Genomic DNA, 26473 nt, shown 5'->3' on the forward strand with positions numbered 1-26473 from the left:
ACCCTTTGTTTGTTTCAGAGGTTAGCTAGAGTTCCAACCTAGGACCAGAGTCAACAGCTGTAGAGCACTGGACAAGATCCTGGTGTCAAGCATATTTCCTAACCCCTGAGGATAAGGTTAGAGAAAAGGATTTATTCATGGATTGAAGATGATCCTACATCATGGCTGGGATTTAAGTGATGTCCTTCTTTCAGTGCATGAGCCTTTCGGTCGGTTATGATGAATGTCTCCATTTATCACAGTCTTATGATAGTTGTTTCTCTTCTCAGTTTCCTTCAGAAATGTATTCATGGTATTTTGCCTTCCAGCACATCCAGTTACACCCCCTCATGGTGTGTCCGATCCATTTTAGCCGTTGTCGTCTAATTCTTCTTAGCAATTCTCTCCTACACGTTGTAAAACCACGTTATAACTCATTTGTTTCTGTCCAGGTAACTTTCCATTCTCTGCTAGCACCACTTTTCAACCCGGGTTTTGTTTAATGTCCATGTTTCTACTGAGTACAATGCACTTGACCAGATGTATGTTTTCATAATTCTTTGGCTTGGTAACGAGGCATCTTGTGAGTATGGGCTTGGCACACTCAGGGTCCTGAGCTGGATATCATCATTCTTCTTTCTTGAGGATTCCTTTCTACTTCTCTCTCTCTCTCTCTCTCAGGGTAACTCAAAATTTTTTTTGGCTGGTGCAGCATAAGCCTCACGCTTCCTTGCACTATATAGCCAATAATAATAATCTGTCCTAGATATTTAAATTTTGTAACCTGCTCTTTTTTTTTTTTTTACCATCAAATGCTTCTCTCACTATTAATTATGCAAATATATTAAATAAACCTGGGGAAGTCGGAACATCCTTGCCTCACTCCTCTTGCTATTTCTGTCAATTCTCCGTTTAACCTGATGATGGCCTTTTGTCTTTTATAAAAGTCAAATATTAGCCTAATTGATCTTTGTGGGCACCCCATGTTTTCTCAAGTTCATTCTAAATTACCATGTCAAATGCTTTTGTATAGTCGATAAAGCACACATACAAATTCCTGTCATTATCTATCCTCATTTCACCCAAGAATATCAAAGTTCCTATTGCTTCTCTTGTAGATAAGTTTTCCCTAAATCTGCATTGTGTATCCTCTAAATACTGTTCGATGCATATGATATGAGGCTGATGGTTCTGTAGTCTTTGCATTTGGTTGGTCCTATGATAATTGTACAATGTGCTTCCAGCCATATGCTTTCGCAATCAATTCAAATAGTGATTGCATGACATTGTCTCCACTGTGATTTATTGTTAACATAGGGGCCACCTATGTTAACAATAATCTTACCCCTAAAGGGGCAGGCAAAGTGATGTCACGGAAGATAAGGTCCAGCATGTGTTCATGGTATCTCACGAGGATCCCAGAGTTAGCATTCATGATTCCCAATTTCAGGGCATCCAGTTTAATATTGGGTTGTCAGCATGTTGAGAAACATTCCACATAAAGGAGAAGCATCGGTATTGGCCAGACTTCCACACGAAGGCCAAATCAGTGTTAACAGAAATCCCACTCTATGAGCAGTGTTTGTAGCTGTAGAGGTGGCTGTCATCTGTGTTCATAGTGGGGGCGGTAGGATTTTGGCAAAAATACTTGAATGTATCGTGTCCTTAGTCCCTGAGGTAAGTGAAGAGGATATTCCTGGAAGGCAGGGGAGGGGTGTTGATGATTGGGACATTTCATGCAGGTCATCTGTGAAAGTAGTCTGCTATTGACAGTCAGAGAAATTTCTTGGAGCAACTGTCGAGACCATCAATCCAAGATGAAATTTTCTAGTTGTAGTCCCACTTTGCTTGCCATAGGACAGTCCTCTTGACGTCGTTCTGAGTTTGTAGTGATGCTGGAGATCTCTGCAGAAGAAATAGCACACCAGCTGTGACTTTTTTTTTATGAACCCCTTCCCCCCAACACGAAAGGTATCAAAACCTGTAGTATTTGTACAGTGCACGGGTTGAAGGAGATGCCGGAAACTTTGCTCTAGTTACTTGAGTTTCACCACGTCAAATCTCCAGTAAGTAAAGTGGTATTGCACCGGTTGATGAGGGTCGTCTGCCGCTTAGCGTTATTTTATATTAGTAATAGTCAATGCATATAATTCTCGGAGTTGATGATAAATCATCAACTGTTGATTCAGTAAGTTTTACGAGTTTTCTTGCAAGGAACAGTTGATGATAAATCATCAACTGTTCCTTGCAAGAAAGTCATTACCATCATTACCAGTTTTGCTGCAAGGAACAGTTGATGATAAATCATCAACTGTTCCTTGCAGCAAAACTGGTAAAACTTTAAATCTTTCACATTTAGTTATCTTGCACTAGACTTAAAATAGCTTTCTTTAATATCACCCGGCTGCACAGTTGGTCGGCAATGATGTATCATGGATCCCACTTACCTCTGCATTGTTTCGGGCAAAGTTTTGCCCTACCTGGTGACCCTTTAGTGAGATGATACTGAATGCTTTAACTAAGACAACGTATCACAAGGCCCGCTTTGTGCAGGAATGGTTCTAGGATGGTGTCCAAGCATTTTGTGTGCTCCGTTGCCGACCTTCTGCTTTCGCGTGGAGCCATGGTACGCCGGGTGCAAGTAGGTAGTCATATTTTGGCTCATGAGTGTAAGCTTGCTTCCCTGCATCATTTGCTACTAATAATACTTTTGTATTTTAGAAAATGTTTCGCATTAACGATTCATCCACTTTTTAAACAGGGACATATTGTGAATGAAGGTGTAACATCTTCAACAATGATCCAGACACAAAACGTGCGTGATATATTTTCCCAAATTACTTATCATAATCAGTTTTAGGATTTTCTCTCCCCGAAATATATGTGGGAAAATATGATTACTATTATTATTTATATTTTCTGATATGAATTTTTTTTTTTATTTGTTTATTTCTGATTTTGGAAAATGATTTTTGTAGGTCTATAATGTATGTTTGTTCTAAATGGATTCATAATAATCCAAAAGAAGTATTAGATTAACCCCAGGGTCTCACAACTGGTGAGTATGGGCTTGGCACACCCAGGGTCCTGAGCTGGATATCATCATGCTTCTCTTTCTTGGTGATTTCCTTCTGCATTTCTTTCTCTCTCTCTCTCTCTCTCTCTCTCTCTCTCTCTCTCTCTCTCACACACACACACACACACACACACACACACACAGGGTAACTCAAAAATTTTTTTTTGGCTGGTGCAGCATAAGCCTCAGGTTTCCTTGCACCATATGGCTAATAATAATAATTGCAAACAATATGTAAGAAAATATTTCAGCTGAACCTGTATACGGTATTTGAAGTCCGGTGTGAAATCAGAAATCTCTGATAATGCAACAATTTAATATAAAAAAAGTATTAATGAGATTTATGAATAATCTGTCTCATTTTGATAATCATACGCAATTCGTACAAAACCACATCTTTGGCACCACTATATATCTCCGCATGCAGAGGGGCCGTCGCTTGAAAATACGAGAAGGAAAGTATTAATTTTAACAAAATAATCTCAACTTTTTTTTTTTAATTTTCGTTCTCCACTTAAACTTCCACAATTTAATAAACGACGATACACTGATTTTTATATTAACCGACTGCAATACTTGCGTTTAAATTTTTGGTATGTTATTAAATCACACAAAACAAACGCTTTTCGTTTAACCACTTTTTTTTTTTTTTACAAAGTTCGTCTAACAAGTCATTAAGTTAGCACATTTATACGAAGTATACAGGCGAGCCTTTGTATTTCCTGAAAACTCTTTATGTTACAGATACTTTCCGCTTTTAATGAACTTCTTTAGATAGTTCCCTACATATAAGTACAAAATGAAGCGAATTTCAAAGGAGAAAAGCAAAGACTGGATCATTGTTGAAGTATATTACACCTTCATTCAGAAGAACCTAGATGCTTATTCACCCACTAGTGGAAACACACGAGCAGAGAAACGATTCTGAAAAGGAAGAGGAAATAAAAAGAAATTATTTCCTATTCCTTTTCAGAATCATCTCTGATGTATTCCGATGTCGCTTTTTGACCTATCCGAGAACCAGATAACTTGAGAATTTATTTTATTAAGGCAGTAAATATTTTCAAAATAAGGCCTGACTTTTTGACACTGGTGAAAAAATTAAAGGGAAATATCGACAGCTAACAACTTCCTGGTTTTATAAGAGACTGCCAAACGGAGAAAAAAAATTAAGAACATTGATGGTTTATTCACCGTCATCAGGAAATTTATTGTTTTTGCTGGAGAATAAAGAAATCGAAACATCCAACTTTATCAGGGGATTTAAAACTTCGTGGAAATTCAAGCCAAAGGTTTCTGACCATGGAAGAAGAGAACAGCATCTCTCGTGCACAGAAATGGAGAGATGTTTTTCATTGGCTCTTAGACGTAATCTTATTTCTGGCTCATCAGAACCTTCCTTTTCGTGGAAAATATGTAGAAAATCTATATTTTGGATTTTCTACATATAAAGGAAATTTTAAGAGTTGCTATCAAATTATGACCACATATTTTAAGAATTCAGTTGATAGGAAACCTTTATATTTATCGCCAGAGATTCAAAATGAGTTTATTAACATTTTGGGAAATTATGTGAGAGAAAAATAGTAGCCGATAATATAAAACAAGCTAAATATTTTGGAATTCTATTTGACAGTACACCAGACTGACCAAATGTGTGAGTAATTAGATATGCTCACATTGTATGTGACAAGGTTGAAGTGAACGAGTCTTTTTTAGGCTTTTTCCCTAGTGTTGGAAAGACTGCTGCCGAACTCGCAAATTAAATTTTGAATAAATTATAAAAGGATAGATTGGATATAAATCTGTGCCGTTGCCATGGCAGGGTCCAATCTAAAATCAAGGAAATTAATCCTAAAGCATTGTTTATGCCCTGTGCAAACCATTCGTTAAATTTATGCGGAGTGCATTCTTTTGCAAGCGTTTCGTCATGCCTTACCTTTATTCTTTCCACACCGTTGGGAAATAATGAAAAAAAAAAAAAAAAACATTCAAAAGACTTGCCCATTATGAATATGCAAATATGATCAAAATATTTTTTTTGAAAATAACTTCCACTCTGCGAATCGCAAGAGAATATAGATACTAGAGGGACCGCTGAAATTTTATTATCATCCCTGTGATTTTTCTAAGTTATCTTTCTTTCTTTCTGGTACGAAATTCTACGAGAAGTTAACTTTACAGTCTGAAAAAATGTGTTGTAAAGTTACAGACCTTATTAATGAAGAAATATAATTTAGAAAGGGCTCTTAATTCACAAATACAACTTGTGAGGAAATAGGATATAAAAAAAAAAAAAGACGAAGGATGCTGGACTCACTCCAAGAAAAATTAAAAACAGCGATGGACGAAATTCTTTCAACGTTTGCCATAATTCAACCATGTAATTTGGTTGTTGCGAAGAAAGAAGAATATGAAATGCATATTTCAAAGCTGATCGAAATTTTAGATGAAGAAATTGGCCGACTAAGACGTCACTTACAAGCTGAAAAAATAACTGTTGAGGAAGCAAAACAGTGGACCGCTTTGCAATTTATTATAAGGTGGGAATTTTCGAAATCTCTAGGTTCTTTTTAACAGTGTGTATCTATAGCTTCTTGCGAAAGATGCTTTTACAAATAAAAAAATACTTCCGCTCGTCAATGGGTCGGACTAGATTATAAAATCTAGCTATATTGAAAATGAATATGCCAGTAAAATTAATTTTCGCTAAATTTGCCGAAATGGAAACTATAAATCTTTTCACCGAATTTTTAACGTTCCTTGTAAAATGTTCTTTAGTTTGCCGTGATTTCTTAAAATCAGTTATGCATTAAGACCTTTTTTCAACTTGGTAACCTTATTTAGGGGGTACAACCATTGGTCTGCACAACAGCGGATCCTTCTGGATCCGCTGTTGTGCAGACCGATGGTTGTAAGGTTACACTTAGATAAACTCATCAAAGCGGAATTTCGAGCAAATATCAAGATTCACTACAACTGCATGATTATTAAGTGTGTGTCACCAGTTTTCGTCGCACACTTAAAAAAATAATAATAAATAACATACAAAGAATTCATCAAATATGATGAAAAGATTCCGTACATGCATTCAAGAAGTTAGATATTTTCAGTGTTTTTATTATAAAATGTAATGTAATAATTACATAATCTAAAAGTAAAAGAATTAATACATTTTAATTGGCAAAAATCAGGACATGCTGAGAAAGAATTAAAAAGGTTAAGATTGATAGTACCTACACAGATTCCATTCCCTAGGAACTCCCCTGCATTAAGTTATATAAAACAGATTGATTTACAGGGGAAGAAGCCTCTGGCAGATATTAGGGCTAATGCCTTGCCTCTAAAGAAATATATATTTCAAATTAATATATATTATGCTGAATGGAAGCAGTCATTTAGAATAATATTGGCCAATCATCTCATGAAGAAATTAAAATGGCTGTACAATTATGTCCTTGCTCATTAGTAACCATATTATTCACATAATTGTCTTTTTTGTTATATATAAAAGGTATTTTTATCAAGGTTCCACTGTATGCAAAATATAGTGCATGGTATGCACTAAATTTAATTCTGCTCTTTCTTCCAAACAGTTCTAAATGCACTGACTGAATCTGGGTGTTGTAAGTATACTTTTAATTAAGCATAAAACATTCCAGCTGTTACATGTCGTAAAAAGTTAGGATGGTCATTGCCAATTAAAAATTTGGGTGCATCCGAATATAGTAAACTCCTGCTTATAGTGCATTTTTTCCTTCTGGTCCCACGGTCAAACTATGAAGTGCCACCATGCATTTTCAGCTATAGTGCTCCTTTTCAAATACTTTCCTAAAGCTCAAGAAGGAATCATTTATTGTGCAGTTTGTTTATATAAAACAGAAAATTTATTATTATTAGCCATATAGTGCAAGGAGGCCTGAGGCTTATGCTGCACCAGACAAAAAAAAAAAAAAAAATTCCAAATTACCCTGAGAGAGAGAGAGGAATCACCAAGAAAGAGAAGAATGATTATATCTGGCTCAGGACCCTGGGTATTATGCCCATGGGGTTATTATTTCATATTTGCATCGAAAGCAGAAAGGCTGCTGCACAACACAGTGGCTAACTATTCAGCATTTAATAACTAGTATTATCCTATACAGTAATCCTCAAGGTATGTTTAGTTTAATTTAATAGTGTTCAGAAAAGCAACAATCATACATTAAAGTGTGCAGGTTTTCAACTGGCATATAAACCATTGCTCTACTGCAAAAAATCAATGTTATTTACCAAAACAATGCTCTCTGGTGCCAGTCCATTTGAAAGTGTTATAACTTCTACTTCTGACTATTTCTCTCTCAGAGTATTTTTTTGGCTGGTGCAGCATATGCCTCAGGCTTCCTAGCACTATATGGCTAATAATAATAAAAAAAAAACACCAATTTACTAGTTCTAATACTGGTATGCTAACGTTTGCATGTATTCAAATAAATTGTTGACAAAAAAAAAAAAAAAAGAAAGAAATCGTCGTTAAAAACAGTATTTTGCAATTTGGGTACAGAGTGATGTTACTCATCAGCCTGTACTAAGACCAGTGCTATTTGTTAGCATAATGTCTCTTATTTCTGGCTTAGTCAGACATTCTTTTTAGCTGACTGGTTTGGATAATTAAGTCCTACTCTATTTTTAACATTGTGATAATGCAGCAATTAGTTCACACTCACATTTATACCCTCTGTAAAACTGTAAACTAATGGCATTGTTTAGTGCATATAAACCTGTAAATAGCTGTGTGAGAGAAATACAATATTTCAATATATAATCATATTTCAATATGATTATATATTGAAATATAATAACTGTACTCATTTACAGATAAAGGTGGGTGAAAGGCAGCCTCCTATCTATCTTGGCCTTGCCTGCTTACCAACTCACCACCCATTATATATTTTATGTAACTAAAGGAGTATTATCATAATAGTGTTAGGCAAAAACAAATTTTATTTGCTGTACTTTACATGATGAAAAATGCAGAATAACTCATGGGAGGACCTATGGCCCTGACTGAAGAAGACATCAAAAATTACTCTAGTCAGAGGCGGATTACCCATTAAGGCAATGAGGCACGTGCCTAGGGGCCCTAGGCTTTGGGGGGCCACAAGCCAAGACATTTTCCTTTAGTGTTCTAAAATAGATTAATGTTTTCGGTAAACATCATAAAAATCTTGATTAATTTAAGTATAAAATTTATTTATTTGCCACCTAACTTTTATTTATTTTTTATTCTTTTTTTTTTGTGGGGGGCCCAAATATAATTTGCCCAGGGGCCCCAACTATCCTTAATCTGCCACTGACTCTAGTCATTGATGATAATCATATCTAACCCTCTCACAATGAGTGGCAGGTGGCGTATCATGATGACTAAACTGCCACAGTGTACTATACTTTCTATAACTATTTCCACATTTTGGGTTTTTAATTTAAATTATTATTTAAATCAGAATTCTCTAAATAAAAGTATAGCTTAAATTAAAGTGACCAGATCCTTAGTATTCCAATGCAGGACATTGATTTTACATTTTTTTTTTTTTTTTCCAGAGAAATACCTATATTATATGTTTGTTTGTTTGTTTGTTATTTAGTTTTTAGGAGCATTAGCAACTAAGGCCATATTGCTCCGGGATATGCGGTGGTCATTCCCTGACCTTTCCGCATCCTCCGTATTTGGTGGTGACGGGCTTGAACCCCGGTCTAATCAAGAAGCGTGTGCTACGCACTGCTGCTCCTTCCCACCTGGCTACGGCGGCGCCTATATTATATAAGTAATTATGTGAAAAAATAATAATACATACTTCTTTTAACAGCAAAAATTAATTATATTTTTCTGCAGAGTAAAATTTTCTTATTTCAAACAACTTAAATCTGGGACTGTGCCACATAATAGCAACTTGCATTACTTCAGTTAATATGTGACATTCAGTTGAAAGCAGCACAAGCTAGTTAGTCTTCTTCCATGAATAGAAGACCTTAATATATATATTTTTTTACTTTCAGTTTAGCCAAACTTCAATCATCTCCTCCATTCTAAATTGCCAGTTGTTTAGAGTGGTCTAGGTTCAATTTTTGTTGACTACAGTAATTTTATAGTCCTTTTCACCCAACACTGTAGTTATCTCATCTCAGGTAGAGTAGGATTTTTCAGGCTGTACAACAATATGCAAACATTTCTACAGCCAGAGCAAAAAAAAAAAAAAAAAAAAAAAAAACTGGTACTTTTTAAATAATTTCAATTTTGTAATTTTTCTGTGACAACTTAGCAATATACTGATTTGAAGAGACCGTGGTTTGATTCTTGTCAATGACTGGAAGCCTTTTTCAATTAGGCATATTAGGTTAGCTGATCTAAGAGGGATATAGTAAAGTTTCTATCCATGAATTCAGGTTTTTCAGCCCCCTGTGCAAATTGGCCCATGACCACACTCCTACATATAAAATTCATTGTATGGATAAGAGAAACACTCTCTTGTGGCATTAAAATAATAATAATTAAATTTTTTCAATCAGAACACTTCTTGCAAATTATTTAATGTAAGCAGAGTTGTAATATCAGGCAATTGGCATACACTGAAATTTTGTTAGGGGACGTGTTGAATATGCACTACGCAGTAAAATTACATAAAATAAAATGTTCCTGGGTGACCTTTCTTCCTTTTGCAATAACCTAGATATACGTAAAGCTCTGATATATTCTTGGAAGGCCAAATCAGCATACTCAGGTTTGTTCACAATATGGAGTAGGCATTGTTTGTTTTATTACCAAGTCAATATATCAATAAGTGTTGTGTGTGTACAGGAAATTATTATAATTGAAGTTCTGTGTGTTTCTATTTCCAACAAATACACCGATGAGCCAAAACATTATGACCACCTACCTAATATGATGTTGGTCCTCCATGTGCAGCCAAAACAGCTCGTACCCGGCGAGACATGGACATTACAAGATTTTTAAATGTCTTGTGGTACCAACACATCCTTTAACTCCTGTAAGGTCCATGGTTGAGATGCCGCAGATCGGAGTTGCTGTTCCAACACAAACCACAGATGCTCAATGGAATTGATGTCTGGGGAATCTGGAGGCCAGGCAATACCTAGAAGTCTTCCTCATGTTCTGCGAACCAATCTGGGCAGTGTGGCATGGCGCATTATCCTGCTGAAAGATGGCACCTGCAAGAGGGAAAGACTGTTGCCATGAGCGCCCAGCACATGGATGACAGAACATTGCCCAAAGCACGACACCGCCGCCACCCGCTTGTTTTCGTCCGACAGTGCATTCAGGCACCATCACTTCCCCAGGTAAATGATGCACATATAACCGGGCCATCCTCATGATGCAACAGGAAACTTGATTCATTGGACCAGACGACCTTCTTCCAATCACTCAAGGTCCAGTTTCGATGCTTGCATGCCATTGTAGGCACTGTCGCCGGTTAACCGTGGTTAGCATGGGCACTTGGAGTGGAACTAGATTTAGTAACGGAACATCTCACATCTCCAAGGCATGCAGATTCGTCACCTGCAGCAGCATTCATACAGTCAATACAGGATCCTCGGTCAAGTGTTTGCCTAAAGAAGTTTCACTTAACATTTGCTATTCATGCCTGGCGCGCACAATTTTTTTTTAACCAGCAACTCATTACTTTCCCTAGAACAGAAGTTAAACGAACAGGTCTGTAAGTATGTGTCACACATTGGCCCCCCTTTTTCAATTGTGGATCTACTCTCTGAATCCAAGAATGCTCTAAAGGTTTGTTTACCTTCTTTGTTACATTGATATAATTGGATAGATTCCTCCCATCTATCCAGGTGCCTTTTTTGACATTTAGTTTCAACAATTTCTCTTATGCCTGCTTTGCTCCTCAGTTATCAAAAACTCATTTTACGAGGTAATGAGTTTGATAAACTAGCATCTCCATTTCTGTGAATCCTCATTTATGAATGTAGATGCAAAATACCTATTCATTTTACCATCAACCATTAAAATGTAGTAGACAAGTGTGATTCATTCCCTCCCCCCCTTGGGTGTTTACATAGGTAAAGAAGCATTCTCAGCCAGAAACCTTGTAATATGACATAACTTGCCCAACCTCCTTTGAAACTTCATTACAGACTAATTTGTGTGCTTCCCATCTGTTTTTCCTTTTTTTTTTTTGTAGTTGTTGGCGCATAATGCACCTCCCAAGGTTTTTGCAGTACTTTGATCCAAGCCCGAGGCGGGAATCGAACCCGCAACCTTTGGGTTGCCAGGCAGGCACTTTACCCACCCGGCTAGCCCAGTCGGCCCTGTTTTTCCTTCTCTTTCACAAGTTTCAAGTGACATCCATTGCAGTCAAACCTTGAAGAGCATCACTTAGTTGGCATGACCACTGTTGAAACACCCTTTGCGAAAACAAATGCCATTCCCCTTTAACTACATCCCGCATCAATAGACAGTGATCACTGCCACATAGTGAGTCTTATCTGCAGATTATTAATTCATGAAAAGGCCCTGCTGATCAATCAGATCAAGAGTATTGCTTTCTCTCCTTGCCATTCCAACATGCTTGTGTAGAAAACATTTATCCAATAAAGCCCTATGTCTTGCAAGTTCCAGTCAGTATCTGCAAAGTTAAAATCGCATGTTATAGGATATTGATTTACTTGCCCACTCTGCTTGTATAGTAAGAATAAAAGCTAGTCAATTTGGCCCATAACACACTCCTACTTTTTCATTGTTTTCCCAGTGCTGACACCAAGCAGCCTGCACATAGCACTTGCCACCACTACCCTCCCTTAGATTTATGTGCTTCTTAATTAAGAGTATACCCCCTCTTTGTCCTTTCTGTACACATCATACTTCCCATCCTTTATCTGAGTGACACCATATCTCCAATGCTCCTAGCATTAGTGTACATGCAACTGTTTTAACTTTTGGTAACACTGCCCATGTATTTGCTAGTTCTATCAGGAAACTCTGCTGCATGTTCCAGTATAAGCAGTGGAAGAATCACTTACATTTCTGCCTGTGGTTGCTATTACTATGTAATCCCCCAAAGTAAAAATTCTCTCTGGCTAACAAGCACAGACCACTCTGAGAAAATATACCCCCCCCCTCCAAGAAATCTGGAGTGGAACATTCAATTGACATGTCTGCAACTACCTACACAGTGTGATCAATAAGCCTGGAGGCTGAATATTTGAGAAATGATAAGCTTACTGACTATTTGCAGGGATCTCCTCAAAGTATATACATGAAATGTAATACTTTTGGAAGCATTCCTGGTAGATTTTGTTTTGGAACTTGCTAATAATTACTGTGTTGTGAATTATTTTCAGAGTTGCAAATCTGCAACATTTTAACGAGGCTTACACTTGGGAAACAAACAAATAAATGAAATCACAAGAAGCTAAATTCACTGACTTAGGGTGGGTCTCCAGTGACGGAGTGCTTTGCAATTCTGGAATGAAAAACATCTGACAACACTTTCCATTCAAGGTGTGCAGGGGCACTGTCATAATAAAAGTTCCAATTTCCTGGCCTTTTTCTTCAAAGAGCATCATGCAATTGCCATAAAACGGTTTTGTAATATTCTTAGTTTACTTTTTGAGGAAGGGGGAAGTCTTGCATTGAGGGGGCTGGGCCTTTGTTTATGCCTGCAATTAATAGTAGCAATAAAGGCATGTGATGCAAGAAAGCAAGTGTATTAGCTTATGTAGCATCAGCCAAAAAAAAAAAAATAATAATAATAAATAAATAAAAAAAAATCACACAACATCTCTAAAAGTTTATCCAGTTCCTCCTTGAATTTATATAAGCTATCAACTTCCACACCAACAGATAGAAGTTTGTTCCAGCAATTAACCACCCGCTGGCTAAAGGCAAATGTCCACACATCTATCCTACAACTGTGTTTCCTCAATTTGAATTTATGCCCCTTTAGTTTATAATCTGAGCAAGTGGAAGAATCCCATCACAATTCAGCATGATCAATCCATTCAAGGCCTTATACACCTCAATCAGATCACCTCGTAGGTGTTTAGTCTCCAGCCGCTGCAATTTGCAGAACTTAAGCCTCTCTTGTAAGAGGATCCCTGCATTCCCCTCGCCAATATTGTTTGCCCTTCTCTGTACATGCTCAAGCAAATCTACATCCTTCCTAAAATGAGGCCTCCAGACCTGTACAGAGTACTCAAGGCTTGGCCTGACCATTACCTTATACAAAGGAATAATCACCTCCATTTCCTTGCTAGCAAAATTCTTGTATCTCATTGACAAAATCCCATGACCTGCCCTTGCAGCCTGTCTGCATTATTCAGAAAACTTCATATCTGACTGCACAATTACTCCTAGGTCTTTTTCATTTTTCTACCACCCTAAGTGTATTACCACACAGTTGGTACATTCCTCTGGGGTTACTTCTATCCATATGCAATACTTTGCATTTGTCAATGTTAAACATCAGTCGCCACTTATCAGCCCATCTGCCCAAATTTTCTAGATCCTGCTGCAGTAGCAAACTGCCATTACTGTCATTAACAACCCTGCCAACCTTTGTATCGTTGTTATTGTTATTTGGTTTTTTAGTAGCATTAGCAACCAAGGCCATACTGCTCCGGGGATATGCGGTGACCTTCCCGGCCTCCCTCCGTATTTGGTGGTCACAGGCTCGAACCCCAGTCTAATCAAGAAGCATGTGCTATGCACTGCTGCTCCTGCCCACGGAGGCGCCAACCTTTGTATCATCTGCAAACTTGTACACTAAGATTGATATATCTTCATCAATATCATTGATAAATATACAAAATAACAGTGATCCCAACACCAAACCCTGTGGGGCTCCACTAATAACATTAGTCCACGAAGAGCAGTGTCCATTGATTACCACCCTCTGTCTTCTCCACTCAACCACCCTTTATCCATTGTAACAACTTACCCTTAATGCCATTCTGCTCCAATTTGTACAGTAGTCTTCCATGTGCAACAGTGTCAAAAGATTTCCTGAAATCCATGTGTATATCAAAATTATTTTTTGCATCCAGTTGCTTTGTAACCACATCATAGTAACAAATCAGATTTGTCAAACAAGACTTTCCCTTAACAAATCCATGCTGTGTCTGAATTATTACTGCAGTCTTGTCTAGATGATCCTGCAATGCATCTCTAACCAGTGACTCCATTATTTTACCCGCAACAGAAGTTAAACTAGCTGGTCTGTAATTACTCGTGTCACCCTTTAATCCCTTTGTGAATTGGGGATAGATTTGCTCATCTCCAGTCTGTGGGAACTTCCTCTGAGTCCAAGGATGATCTCATAATTATGGCTAAGGGTTTGCTTAGTTCCTTTGCCATCTCCTTTTAATACAACTGGATAGATCCCATCCACCCCAGGTGCCTTTCTTATGTTTAATAATAACTCCTCATGTGTGAATGTAGATGCAAAACACTCATTCAGTTTGTTTACTATCTGAGCAGGATCATCAACAGTCGAACGAATCCGATTCATCCCCTTCCGCTAGAGTTTATATAAGGAAAGAAATCTTGTTGTTTTTCGCAGCATCCTTTCTCAAAGATTTCTCGTAATCTGCCTTTGCGACTTGATTACAGACTAGCTTATATCTGCCATAGGTTTCTGTGTCGCCTGATAATTTATATGCATCCCATGCATTTTTCTTCTCTACCACGAGTCTCATTAGTTCATTTGACAACCATTTAGGCCTAAATCTTGATGAATATTTCTTAATAGGTTTGAAAAGTCTAGTAGCTTCCACGATTAATTCCTTGAATGCTTCCCACTTAGAATTTGCCATTGGTAACATCATCAGTTTGTCACACTGTACAGAATTAAAAACTGTCTGAGACCACTGTAGTCACCTTTACGGAAGCAAAAACCCTTTCCTTTAACCCCTGATGGTAATTATATCTTTAAGTAAATCCCACATGTACACTGTGATCACTGCCACCTAGTGGTTCCTTTATCTGCAAATTCTTAATACACGAATGATCACTGCTGGTAACCAGATCAAGAGTATTATCCTCTCTGGTTGCCTCTCAAACATGCTGCTGCAGAAAACAATCATCCAATAAATCCCCAAAAATCTTGCTAGTGTGCGAGTGACCAACCCACACGTTCCAGTCAATATCTGGGAAGTTAAAATCCCCATTATAAGACATTCTGATTTACTAGCCCATTCTATTTCTCTGTACAATTGTTCTTTGTACTCATTCGAGTCATTAGGCCTATAACACGCTTCTACTCTTATTTTTTCTTTCCCAGTGTCACACCAAACTGACTCAACATTGCACTGTCCATCTATATCAACTGGATGCACTCCTTTGTTACCAGTACTGATGAAAGAAACTAAGTGTCAGTTAGCAGCAGCATAACTTGGCAGAAATGTGTTGCATTCCCAAATCTTGTGTTAAAAAATTCATTGACATGTCTCATAAGAAATACTGGTTTTCACTTGCAACTTCATGGATATTGTAGTTAAAGGACAAACTTTTGGGATTAAATTGTGGCCATGAGGATTATCTTCAATGGACAACTAGCCCTTTTTAAACATTGTGAAGTCTGTGAATGATACATATGTTGTAGGATACAAATTTGCTGCATACAATCACTCATTCTAAAATGCAACAAAACTCATAGAATACCTTCTTTTCAATGTGCTAATTCAGACTGACTGCAGTGAAAGAGATGATTCACTCATTACTATTTCTAAGCTAGTTACTGGTCATGTTGCAGCTCATTATAATGCCACATCACACCTCAAATCTGGTGGTTAGTAGCTATTTGATAAACACATGACATAACTAGTGATGATCCTGTTCAGGTTGCTGACACTAAATAAATATTTTGCATCTACATTCATGTGTGAAGTTTTAAGAATGGAAACACCAAGTTACAAATGGGAGCTATATGATTTTGTTATAATTGAGAAGTGGAGGAGAAATTAGTATTAGCAAATGATGCAGGAAAGCAGCCCCATGTAGCATCTGGAAAAAACTTCCCATATTACCTGCAAGTTTTGTCCTTGAATTTATTCAAACTACCCATTTCTAACAACCAGGTAGAAGTTTGTTAAACAATCAACTACCTACTGGCTGAAGACAAATTTCTGAACTTCTAACCTGTAACCATCCTTCCTCAATTTAAATTTATGCCCCCTCATGTGTGCAGTCTGAACAAGAGGAAGGATTGCATCAGCATCGAGCTCCCACTCAATTCATTCAGAGCCTTAAAAACACCAAGCAAATTTCCTCACTGGTGCCTAAGTTTCCAGATCATTTTTGTGGGAGGTCCCCACAGGCTGGAGATGTAGAATTTCACTTTGCAAACCTGAAGCCTTTTCTGAGCAACATTTTTCTCTCCTCAACAATCTTGTTGCTCTTATATACCTGTTCCAAAAAATCCATATCCTTCCAGACCTGCATGCTGTACTTGAAATGTGGCCTAACCATTGTCTTGTGCAAGGGGGTAAACACTTCCTTATCCCTGAGCTGTACTGGCAGCAGACCTGCACTACACAGAGAATTTCATATTTGACTACAAATTTACCCCCACATCTATTTTATTTTCCACTACCATGGGTGTGGTGCCACACAGCTGGTACAGTAATCTGGGATTACTGCCACCCATATATCAAGTACCCTGCATTTATCAATATTAAACTGCAACTGCCATTTGTCAGCCTATCTGCCAAATATTTCTAGATCTTTTTGCAATAGCACATACCTTGATTACTGTCATTGACCACCCTGCCTTTTGTTTCATCAAAATATGTTGAAAACAACAATGGGCCCAGCACTGAACTTTTGGGGGGGGGGGAAATGCCACCACTAACATTTGTCCAAGAAGAGCAGTGCCCATTGATAACAATGTAGTATTTTAGCATAGTGTAGTATTTTTAATTATATTAAATTTAAACTGAAATCATGCCTCAGACCATAGCAGCAAAGCAAAAGACTGAAGGTAGTGGGAGTGCTGTGGCTCGGGGAAGAATTGCCCTCTGAATCACAGCCTTATGAAATATACTGCCTGTGGTGCTACCAGGACCAGGAATCATTTGCCAAGGGGTCTTTGTGTGTGCTCAATGTAAAAAGTGTGAGGATGTCAGGTGCCAACTCTGCATTGTCATGGACCTTTATAAAAAATTGAACAGGGTGGATGCCCTCAAAAAATTTAAATTAGGGGCCCCTCAAACTCTCAGCTACTCACACCAATGCCAGACTTTGCATTTGATCATCAGGCAACACTGGCAATCCCCAAGGCAGAATGCACTGGTCCCACTGGAGCTAGTTGTTGTTGATCACTCTATTGTCAGGGAAATATATTGTGCAAATAGGATAGGTGGAATGGAATAGTGATCACTTCCAACGTTTACCTTGTTCAGGACAGTAACATAATTCACAATATATCTTCTGTTAGTGAGGATGAAGTCGATTTCATTAGTTGATAATCCATTTGGGCTCTTCCATGTCCACTTTCTGTTCACTCTTTTCTTGAAAAAAGTGTTCATTACTGACATTCCTTGAGATTCTGCAAATTCCACAAGTCTTTCACCAATTCCAAAATTGCATTTTGTCTGAGGTTGGAAAGAGACACTGTTTTGTCTGTTTCCAACCTTAGCATTGAAGTCCCCCATAATGATAATGTAGTGGGTTTTCTGCTCATCTATAAGATTCTCAATTTCAGTGTGCATTTCTTCAACCTCTCCATCATCATGGCTCGATGTTGGTGCATAAATCATTATGAACGTTAGCTTGTACCTCTTAGAAATCCTGAGTAGTAGTTATTTGGTTTTTAGGAGCATTAGCAACTAAGGCCATATTGCTCCGTTGATATGTGGTGGTCATTCCCTGACCTTTCCGCATCCTCCGTATTTGGTGGTTATGGGCTCGAACCCCGGTCTAATCAAGAAGCTTGTGCTACGCACTGCTGCTCCTGCCCACCTGGCTATGGACGCACCCTGAGTAGTAGTCTTGACACCCTTGGTGATGTACTTTTGAATTCCAAAATGTTGTTTTTTACATCTTTATGGACCAGAAAGCCAACTCCACCTTCGCTCCTTTCACTTTTTCCACTGGTGTATAGAAGATTTCCACTTGATAAACTTAGAAGTGATTAATTTCTTCTTCTTCTTGTTTCAGCCAAACCGATGATATTCCAAATACTTTTCCAGCTCTTATATCCTGTCTTCACCGATGAGCGATCTTACGTTGTAACAGGCCAAGTTCAGTTTCCATGCATGGCAGCCTGGTTGTACCCAGAGATTCTTAGCACCCTCTGCATCCACTCTGATCCTCTCACTGCTGTAAGAGGGGGAGTGAAAGATGCTGGGGACTGAAGGCCATTTGTTTTGTCGTGCTGTCATGTGTTGGAGGGTTCGGTCTTTTCCTCTTCACACTGACCAGGCGTCTTGAAGAGAACCACTCTACATGTTCATTGCCACCTAAATGAGGTAACATTGAGAAGGTGTGCATGAGTGGATTTTAGGGAGGCAGGCCAACCGGACTTCTCCCAAATCTTCTGAAATATAAAGATATTGGATCCAATAGCATTTTAGACCGAGTGTCTAATAACACACAGAATGCTTGTTCTCCTCTAAGCAGCCCAGGTGCCAAGCGATAATGCTCTGAATTAGCACTCTTTCTTGAAATAGAAATTGTTTTCCTTATTTAAAGTATCATTAACACACTATTAACTAAGCTATAGTAAAGAAATTAACTTTATTAGACTAGGAAGGAAAGCAACCTTCTCTTCTCTTTTCTTGAACATATTAACTATTAACCCTCTAGTGCTTGGTCACAGAGTGGCACTACTCCTGCCTCCACGTGGCGGGGCCGGTAACCTGGTAGGGAAAAGCCCTCCCTGCCAGGGCAAAATGGAGTGAACTGACTCCAACACCCAGGAATTTACTAGGTACGTAGATCCGAATATAATTGATCTAAGATATGAGGAATCTAGTCCTCCCAGAGATACAATTAAAATGATTAGAAAAGGTGAAAGAAATGATTCCTCTCCACAAAGAGACTGAAAATACATATAAAAGCTTTAAATGCCCCAACTTACCTTATTATACGCTCGAACACAGAAATCGGTAGGCCAATTGTCACCCTTTCTCATACAGAAGACCCTTGAGAGTTATGTCGGCCCACCAAAAAATGTTAAGAGATTAAAATCAGGTGATATTTTAGTAGAAACTATCCACTCTAAACATTCTGAAAAATTGTTACAAATGACAACCTTTGCAGGAATACCAGTAATGATATCCCCCCCTCACAATACCTTAAATACCTCAAAAGGTGCCATTATGGAATGGGACCTTCTAAATGTACCCGAGGAGGAAATTCAAAGAGAACTTCATGAAGAAGGAGTCATAAACGTTAAAAGAATAACAATTAAAAAAGGGAAAATCACTCCCACTAGGAACCTGATACTCACTTTTAACACACCAAAACCACCCAGTTTAGTAAAAGCTGGATATTTACATAGCAATATTAGACCATACATCCTTAATCCTCTCTGCTGCTTTAATTGTCAAGTTTGGCCACTCGCAGACTGTATGTAGAGCTAAGGCGATGTGTGCAAACCGTGGTTCGCAAGAGCACGTCACTTCTACAACAGACAATCATAAGTGTGCAAACTGTAAAGGCCATACTGCTTTTTCAAGAGTGTGAAATCTGGAAGAAAGAAAAAAAGAATCCAAAATTACAAAGCAAATACCAAGAAGCTAAAAAAGCAATAATAATAGACACAGGAAACAAACCGAGTTATGCTCAAATGGCAGAACAAATGGATACAGAGGTAATAAACCTTAGAGAGGATCTCCTATTTGAACTTTTTGTCGAAGAAGAAATGGATACCCAGTTTCCAAAAAAAAGATAAAGTGAAAACAGCCACAAGGAAACAATCCAAGGGATTATCTAACCCTAAATGACAGATATGATTATCCAGTGGAACTGTCGAGGGTTTCGCTCAAACATTGATATAATAGACTTCATTACCCAGTATCATCCAATAAGTCTCTGCCTACAAGAAACATATTTAAAATTACAGGACCACAATACAATCAAAAATTATACAATATATAGAAAAGACTGCATATCAGGTACAACAACGCGAGGAGGAGTCACAATATTAGTTAACACACACGTGCCATCTCAAGCAATACCGTTGAACACACTCATAGAAGCAGTCTCAGTCCGACTAGCAATAAGCTTCAACATTACCATAACATCAATATATAGTCAAGATTTCCTGTTGAAAGATTTCGAAGAGCTGATTGCTCAACTACCATCTCCGTTTTGCATTTTAGGTGACCTAAATGGACATCATCCACTATAGGGCGATCTCAAAATAGACACAAGGATAAACAAATTGAGAACATAATAAACGAAAACCACCTCATGATCTTGAATGATGGCGCGCACACATATTTCCACCTACCATCAAAAAGCAGCTCCGTAATAGATCTATCAATCTGTTCCCCAAGATCCAATGGATTGTGCATGAGAACCCATTGAGTAGTGACCACTATCCCACAATTTTGAAAATTATGAAGAAAGCCCCCATGCCAAACCACCAGACATCCTAGATGGAAAATATATGATGCCGACTGGGAAACCTTCAGAATATTAGCAAAACTAGACCGAAACATCATTAAACTAGAATCAGTACAAAGAGCAGTGGACTATGTCACAAATACCATTCTTCAAGCAACGGAAAAGACAATACCAAAAACGTCTGCTTACATTAGAATATATCCAAAACCATGGTGGAACAGTGAGTGTCAGGAAGCTAAAAAAGAGAGAAATAAAGCCTGGAATCACTTCCACAAAAATCCAACAACAGACAATCTGATACAATTCAAAAGAGCCAGAGCCAAGGTCAAGAGAGTGCACAAAATCAGCAAAAAAGCAAGTTGGATCAAATTTGCATCCTCTATAACTAGTTCCCCACCTGCTACACTTATCTGGAAGAAGATAAGAAAGATGACAAACAATTCCCAAATAAATCCATCACCACTACTAAATTGGAAAGGACAGTCACAAATACCTCAGATATCGTCAATGTGCTCGGCAAAAACTTTGCCAATACATCTACCATTTGCACATACCCAACTGCTTTCAAAACTTACAAGAAGGAAGTCAAAAAAATAAACCTAAAATTTTCCACCAATCACTATGAACAATACAACTTGCCACTCACGGTTGCAGAATTAAAACAAACCCTGCACGAAAAACAGCGTAGTTGGTCCTGATGAAATACATTATGCAATGATACAACAATTAGATGAACAATCTCAATTAGTCCTGTTAGATTTATTTAATGAAATATACCTTGAGAATACATTTCCAGACCAATGGCACCACGCAATAATACTGGCTTTCCCGAAGCATTGAAAAGACCTATCAGACCCACAGAACTATCACCCTATCGCTTTGACCAGCTGCTCGGGCAAGATCTTGGAAAAAATTGTCAATAATAGACTAACACGGTATCTAGAAAGCAATAACCTTCTCAATCCCGCACAATATGGCTTTCGAAAAAAATTGCTCTACCTTAGATGTACATATACATCTGGAAAATCAGGTAAGAAACACTTTCCTCAGAAAACAACATCAAGTCATAGTTAATTTTGATATTGAGAAAGCATATGATACTACATGGCGATATGGTATCCTTAGAGGATACCTACCTCTATACATAAGCAATTTTCTAAAAAATTTAACATTCCAAGTTCGACTTAACAATACACTTTCCAGAACATACACTCAGGAAGAAGAGGTCCTCAAGGATCCGTACTAAGTGCCACACTTTTTGCAGTACACTTTAGCACAGTAACAGAACAAATACCAGCCAACATCAACACAACTGTTTATGCAGATAACTTCAGCATTTCTTATCAAGCACAGCATATGAGAACAATAGAATGACAATTGCAAGTAGCCATAAACAAAGTGATAAAATGGACAGAAAGAAATGGATACAGAATTTCCACAGAAAAGACTGTATGTATACATTTTTGCAGGAAGAGGAGTCTCCATCTTGATCCCGAACTCAGGCTGAAAGGGCAAATAATCCCAGTTAAAAATAGTGTCCATTTTCTAGGGCTTGTTTCTGACAGAAAATTAACCTTTTTGAAGCACAGTCACTTAAGAGTCCAATGTCTGGAGAAAATGAATATCTTGAAGGTCCTGTCTGCTATGTCCTGGAGAGCAGATAGAACAATACTATTATGATTATGTCGCCTACTCATTCGTTCCAAGTTAGACTATGATGCCCCAGTCTATGACTCAGTGAGACCTAGTGCCCTGAGATGGCTTGACCCAATACATCACTGCACACTCCGAATAGCTCTTGGAGCTTTCCGTACTTCGCCTGTGCTGAGCCTGTATGCAGAAGCCCAAGAACCTCCACTACAAATCAGAAGACAATCAATTACTTTCCTACGCAACTAAAATAAAATCCCTACCGGGTCACCCCATACAGGAAATTCTCTTTACACCAAAATGGGAACAACAACAAAGAATCAATAAACCTGCGAGCATTATATTAAAAAACCTTCTCCTCAGTAGAAATCTTAACCTCGATAATATAACTCCACTGACGAAGCAGTCTACATCACCATGGATCATGAAACAGCCTACATATGATTTCTCCTTCCACATATCAACTATCAGCATCTGCATGCTACTTACAAGTCGCAATTTTTGGATCATCGCTTCCTATATACAGATGGCTCAAAAACTGATAATCATGTGGGAGCAGCAGTTTACACATCTGATGCCACCACATCCCAAAAACTCCAAAAAGACTGCAGCATTTATACTGCAGAACTGCAAGCCATAATTTTAGTGCTAAACCAAATAGCATCATTTTTACTGACCCCCTTAGCTCCATGATGGCTATACAAAACGTCAACTCTAATAAACACCCATTGAAACAACAAATTCAATGCCGAATATCAAAGCTCCTTGAACAAGGTCATAACATAAGATTCTGCTGGATCCCAAGTCATGTTGGAATATATGGTAACGAACAAGCAGATAAAGCTGCTAAGGAAGCCAACAGTAACATTCTCGCACCCAAATCCATACCTTCCACAGATTACAAAAAAGTTATTCATAACAGAGGGATACACCACTGGCAAGGTCTAAACAATAACAAATTGTACAAAATTAAAAGTTTATTGCAACCATGGAAATCTAGCAAACAACAAAACAGATGTGACAAAGTGATACTCGCAAGATTAAGAATAGGACACGCTCATTTCAGCCACGGTCATCTTTTGCAAGGAGAAGATCCCCCTCTATGTCCTATATGTCACACACAACAAACAGTAGAACATGTACTAATTAAATGTCCAGCTTTTATAGATGAATGCCGAAGTTGCTTCAAAGAGTTGATAACCAAACATCACTTTCTCACTTTCAAAACCATACTGGAAGATAGAAAAAACATAGCAGACGTTTTACAGTTCCTCAGGGAAATTAATTTCTACATTCTAATAAGAAACCAATCATAATCTTCGCAGTAAGCTATAATCACTCAGTGACTCTTGGAAACTATTCGCAACAAAATACAAATACAAACAAAACTGTTGTAAAAAACCTTCCAGGCGCATTTTAGCCACAGTACCTCTTGCGCCAAGAATTTCGAAATAAATCAATCTCCTCTAAGCCCCTGTATAGTACATCTAGGTTATTCTACAAATGTTTTTTGAAGACAAAATGCACAAGGCATAATCCTTATGGGTTTTGGTAATTAACTATATAATATCAGTGTAGATACACCATAGTTAACCCCATAAATTTGAACTATGTATGTAGTGTAAAAGGCATCGTTTTAATAGTATCTCATATTGTGGGTGCCTTCACAACAAGATAGCTGGTATTGCACTACTTCAAATAAATAACGCTTCTCTAGATGAAATGCACAAGGCACAACCCCATAAGGATTATGCCTCGTGCATTTCGTCTTCAAATACATTATTACCCACGCCCTTTGGCATCTCTGATATTGCGTATATAACTCCGCAACTTTGATGTCATGTTGCACTACCAGGGTACCTGCCCGCCCACTAGCTTCGAAACGATCGCCTGGGTGGTGGTATCCTCTGAAAATAAATAACACTAGTCTACTAGAGAAGCGTTATTTATTTGAAGTAGTGCAATACTGGCTATCTCGTTGTGAAGGCACCCACAATATGAGATACTATTAAAACAATGCCTTTTACATTCAAATTTATGGGTTAACTATGGCGTATCTACACCGATATTATATAGTTAAATACAAATGTTTTGAACCACACCTTGTATATCACAAGGGAAAAATCAATTCTTTTCTCAATTGTAGGTGATACAATTCAGGAAAATTTTGCTGAGGCATTGAAAGGACCTCCCTTCTTCTTGACTTAAAAAAAATTATATATATATATATATATATATATATATATATATATATAATTATCAACAGAAGTAACAATATTCAAGCAAAACCAAAAAGGAGTTTTTATTGTTTATTAGACGTACACTTCCTTAAGTTGATTTTTTGAGCAGTTTCCCCCCATTAAGCATGTTATTTTCTGAACTGTGTACAGTACAAGTAAAATCAAAATTATTTCAAATTAATTCCGCTTCCAGTGTATTAAGAGAAAACCTGTTTGTCAGTCTGCAATGAAGCTCAAGCTTGCAATTAGTAATAATGTTAGATGTAAACTGTGCTCTTCTAAATATGAGGATGAATAAAATAAAAGCAAGTAACTCTTGCACTATTTCTCAACATAATTCTTCCAGTTCACCAATAGTATAATAGAAAAAAAATTACACATTTTGACCATTCCCTGTGATCAGCATGAAAACTGGTTCTGCTGAATATGACTTCCACTAGCCCTTGGTTGTTGATACCAACACACACACAGCATGGGATGATGCATTATGTTGCAAACAGTCTGTGACATTTAATTCTAAATGGGCTTCAAAAACTTGCAGTATCTTCCATTGTGCACTATGTATCCTTTGTGGCAGGATATCTCTGTTACAATGGTCATGCCCAAGAAAACAGCCAAAATTACTTTCCGGCTGCAGCTCTTACTAAAATTCGATTAGCACAAGATATACCTTTGGCTTTGCATCAGCCATTTCAGGTTCACTTTTACTACAGAGTGAGGAGGGGAGAATTCTTTTGACTGCATTTTAGTGAAACTACTGTAATTAGCTGATTCACACTTTTATTAAAGAATAAATAACAAAGGGATAGACGAGATGCACCTAGTTATCAATTCATTTCTCTTGTTTAAAAAGGCCTTCATGAAATCTTTTCTAGCCAGTAGTAGGTTGTTTTTTTGTCTTGCAAAGGAAATCCAACCTTAAACCAATTATGGAGGACATGGTAGCAGAAAAGTACTATGAATCTGCATCTGCTTATGAACACAGGAAATATGAAAGGTTTATTCCCCTGTATGCTGCTGAAATTTCCTATATTTCATCTGTAATACTGTAAATTATCTTCCTCACAATAATGAATTCATTTTATGCCATTCCCAACTTTACAAATGCCTTAATTTTTTAATATCTTAGGCACTTAAATGGATATTCTCCTTCATAAAATTGTCTAGTAAACTTTTGTTACCTGTTTAGAAATATGTATAAAATTATGGTCTTTCTAAATTATATTAACACTATGCTTCTATTTACAGATCAGTACAGACCAAACGATGCAATGGTGAGTGTACTTGTGAACAGAAATACAAGTGGCATCGCTTACTTGCATACGATCCAGATGATGACTGTAAAGGAATCTTTATGGATTGGTTTCTCTTTCCCTCATGCTGTGTTTGCCGATGTCTGAGTCCTATCAAGCAATGAATTATTCTTCAAGCATGATGAACTTCCTAATTCACAAAGAAGGAACCAGTGTTGGCCATGAGTACACTGTTATATTACACCAAATGCAAATGCCTTTATCTTATACAGAACTTATTAAAAAGGCATGTTGGACAAATACCAGAAATGAAAGATGGGGAGGAGCTTTTGAAAAAAAAAAAAAAAAAATCAGTTTAGTATTTCTTTTAATGCTTTAAACAACTTCAACACACTGATCTTCATAAATGTTTGGATCCAGGCTTCTCCGGTTACATGCAGAAGTATGACAAGCAGTTTATTAACTATTTCCAAGACTAAGTTGCCTTCCAACCGTCACACCTTGAACTAACAAGGAGAAGAATAAAACTGCATTCAATACCAGTGAAAGAAATTTTTCATTAATTTTATATGAAAAAAAAAAAAAAAAACCCTATATATATTCTGTATAAAAAAAAGTTTGCTTACCAGTGTTAATTTTTTTAATCTCTAATTCCTTGATGACATTCTTACTATATGATTTAAAATATATG

The 26473-nt window shown here is 37.5% G+C and overlaps 1 protein-coding gene across 5 annotated transcripts in view; it reads left to right on the forward strand.

Annotated features, from left to right (window-relative positions):
- Nucleotides 1-26110, forward strand: part of LOC150088206 (protein spaetzle 3-like) — a 310468-nt gene extending 284358 nt beyond the window's left edge. For 4 of the 5 annotated variants that reach the window (XM_090370624.1, XM_090370623.1, XM_090370621.1 and 1 more), the window contains one exon: nucleotides 25778-26110. In XM_090370624.1, the coding sequence (XP_090226750.1) occupies nucleotides 25778-25946 (169 nt within the window). In that variant the 3' untranslated portion in view covers nucleotides 25947-26110. The remainder of the gene's footprint in view (nucleotides 1-25777) is intronic. The other variant, XM_090370625.1, reaches the window with a different exon arrangement.
- The last annotated feature ends 363 nt before the right edge of the window (nucleotides 26111-26473 follow it).

Source organism: Mastigoproctus giganteus, chromosome 3, assembly GCF_048544385.1.
Source record: "Mastigoproctus giganteus isolate SK-2022 chromosome 3, ASM4854438v1, whole genome shotgun sequence".
Classification (NCBI taxonomy): Eukaryota; Metazoa; Arthropoda; class Arachnida; order Uropygi; family Thelyphonidae; genus Mastigoproctus; species Mastigoproctus giganteus.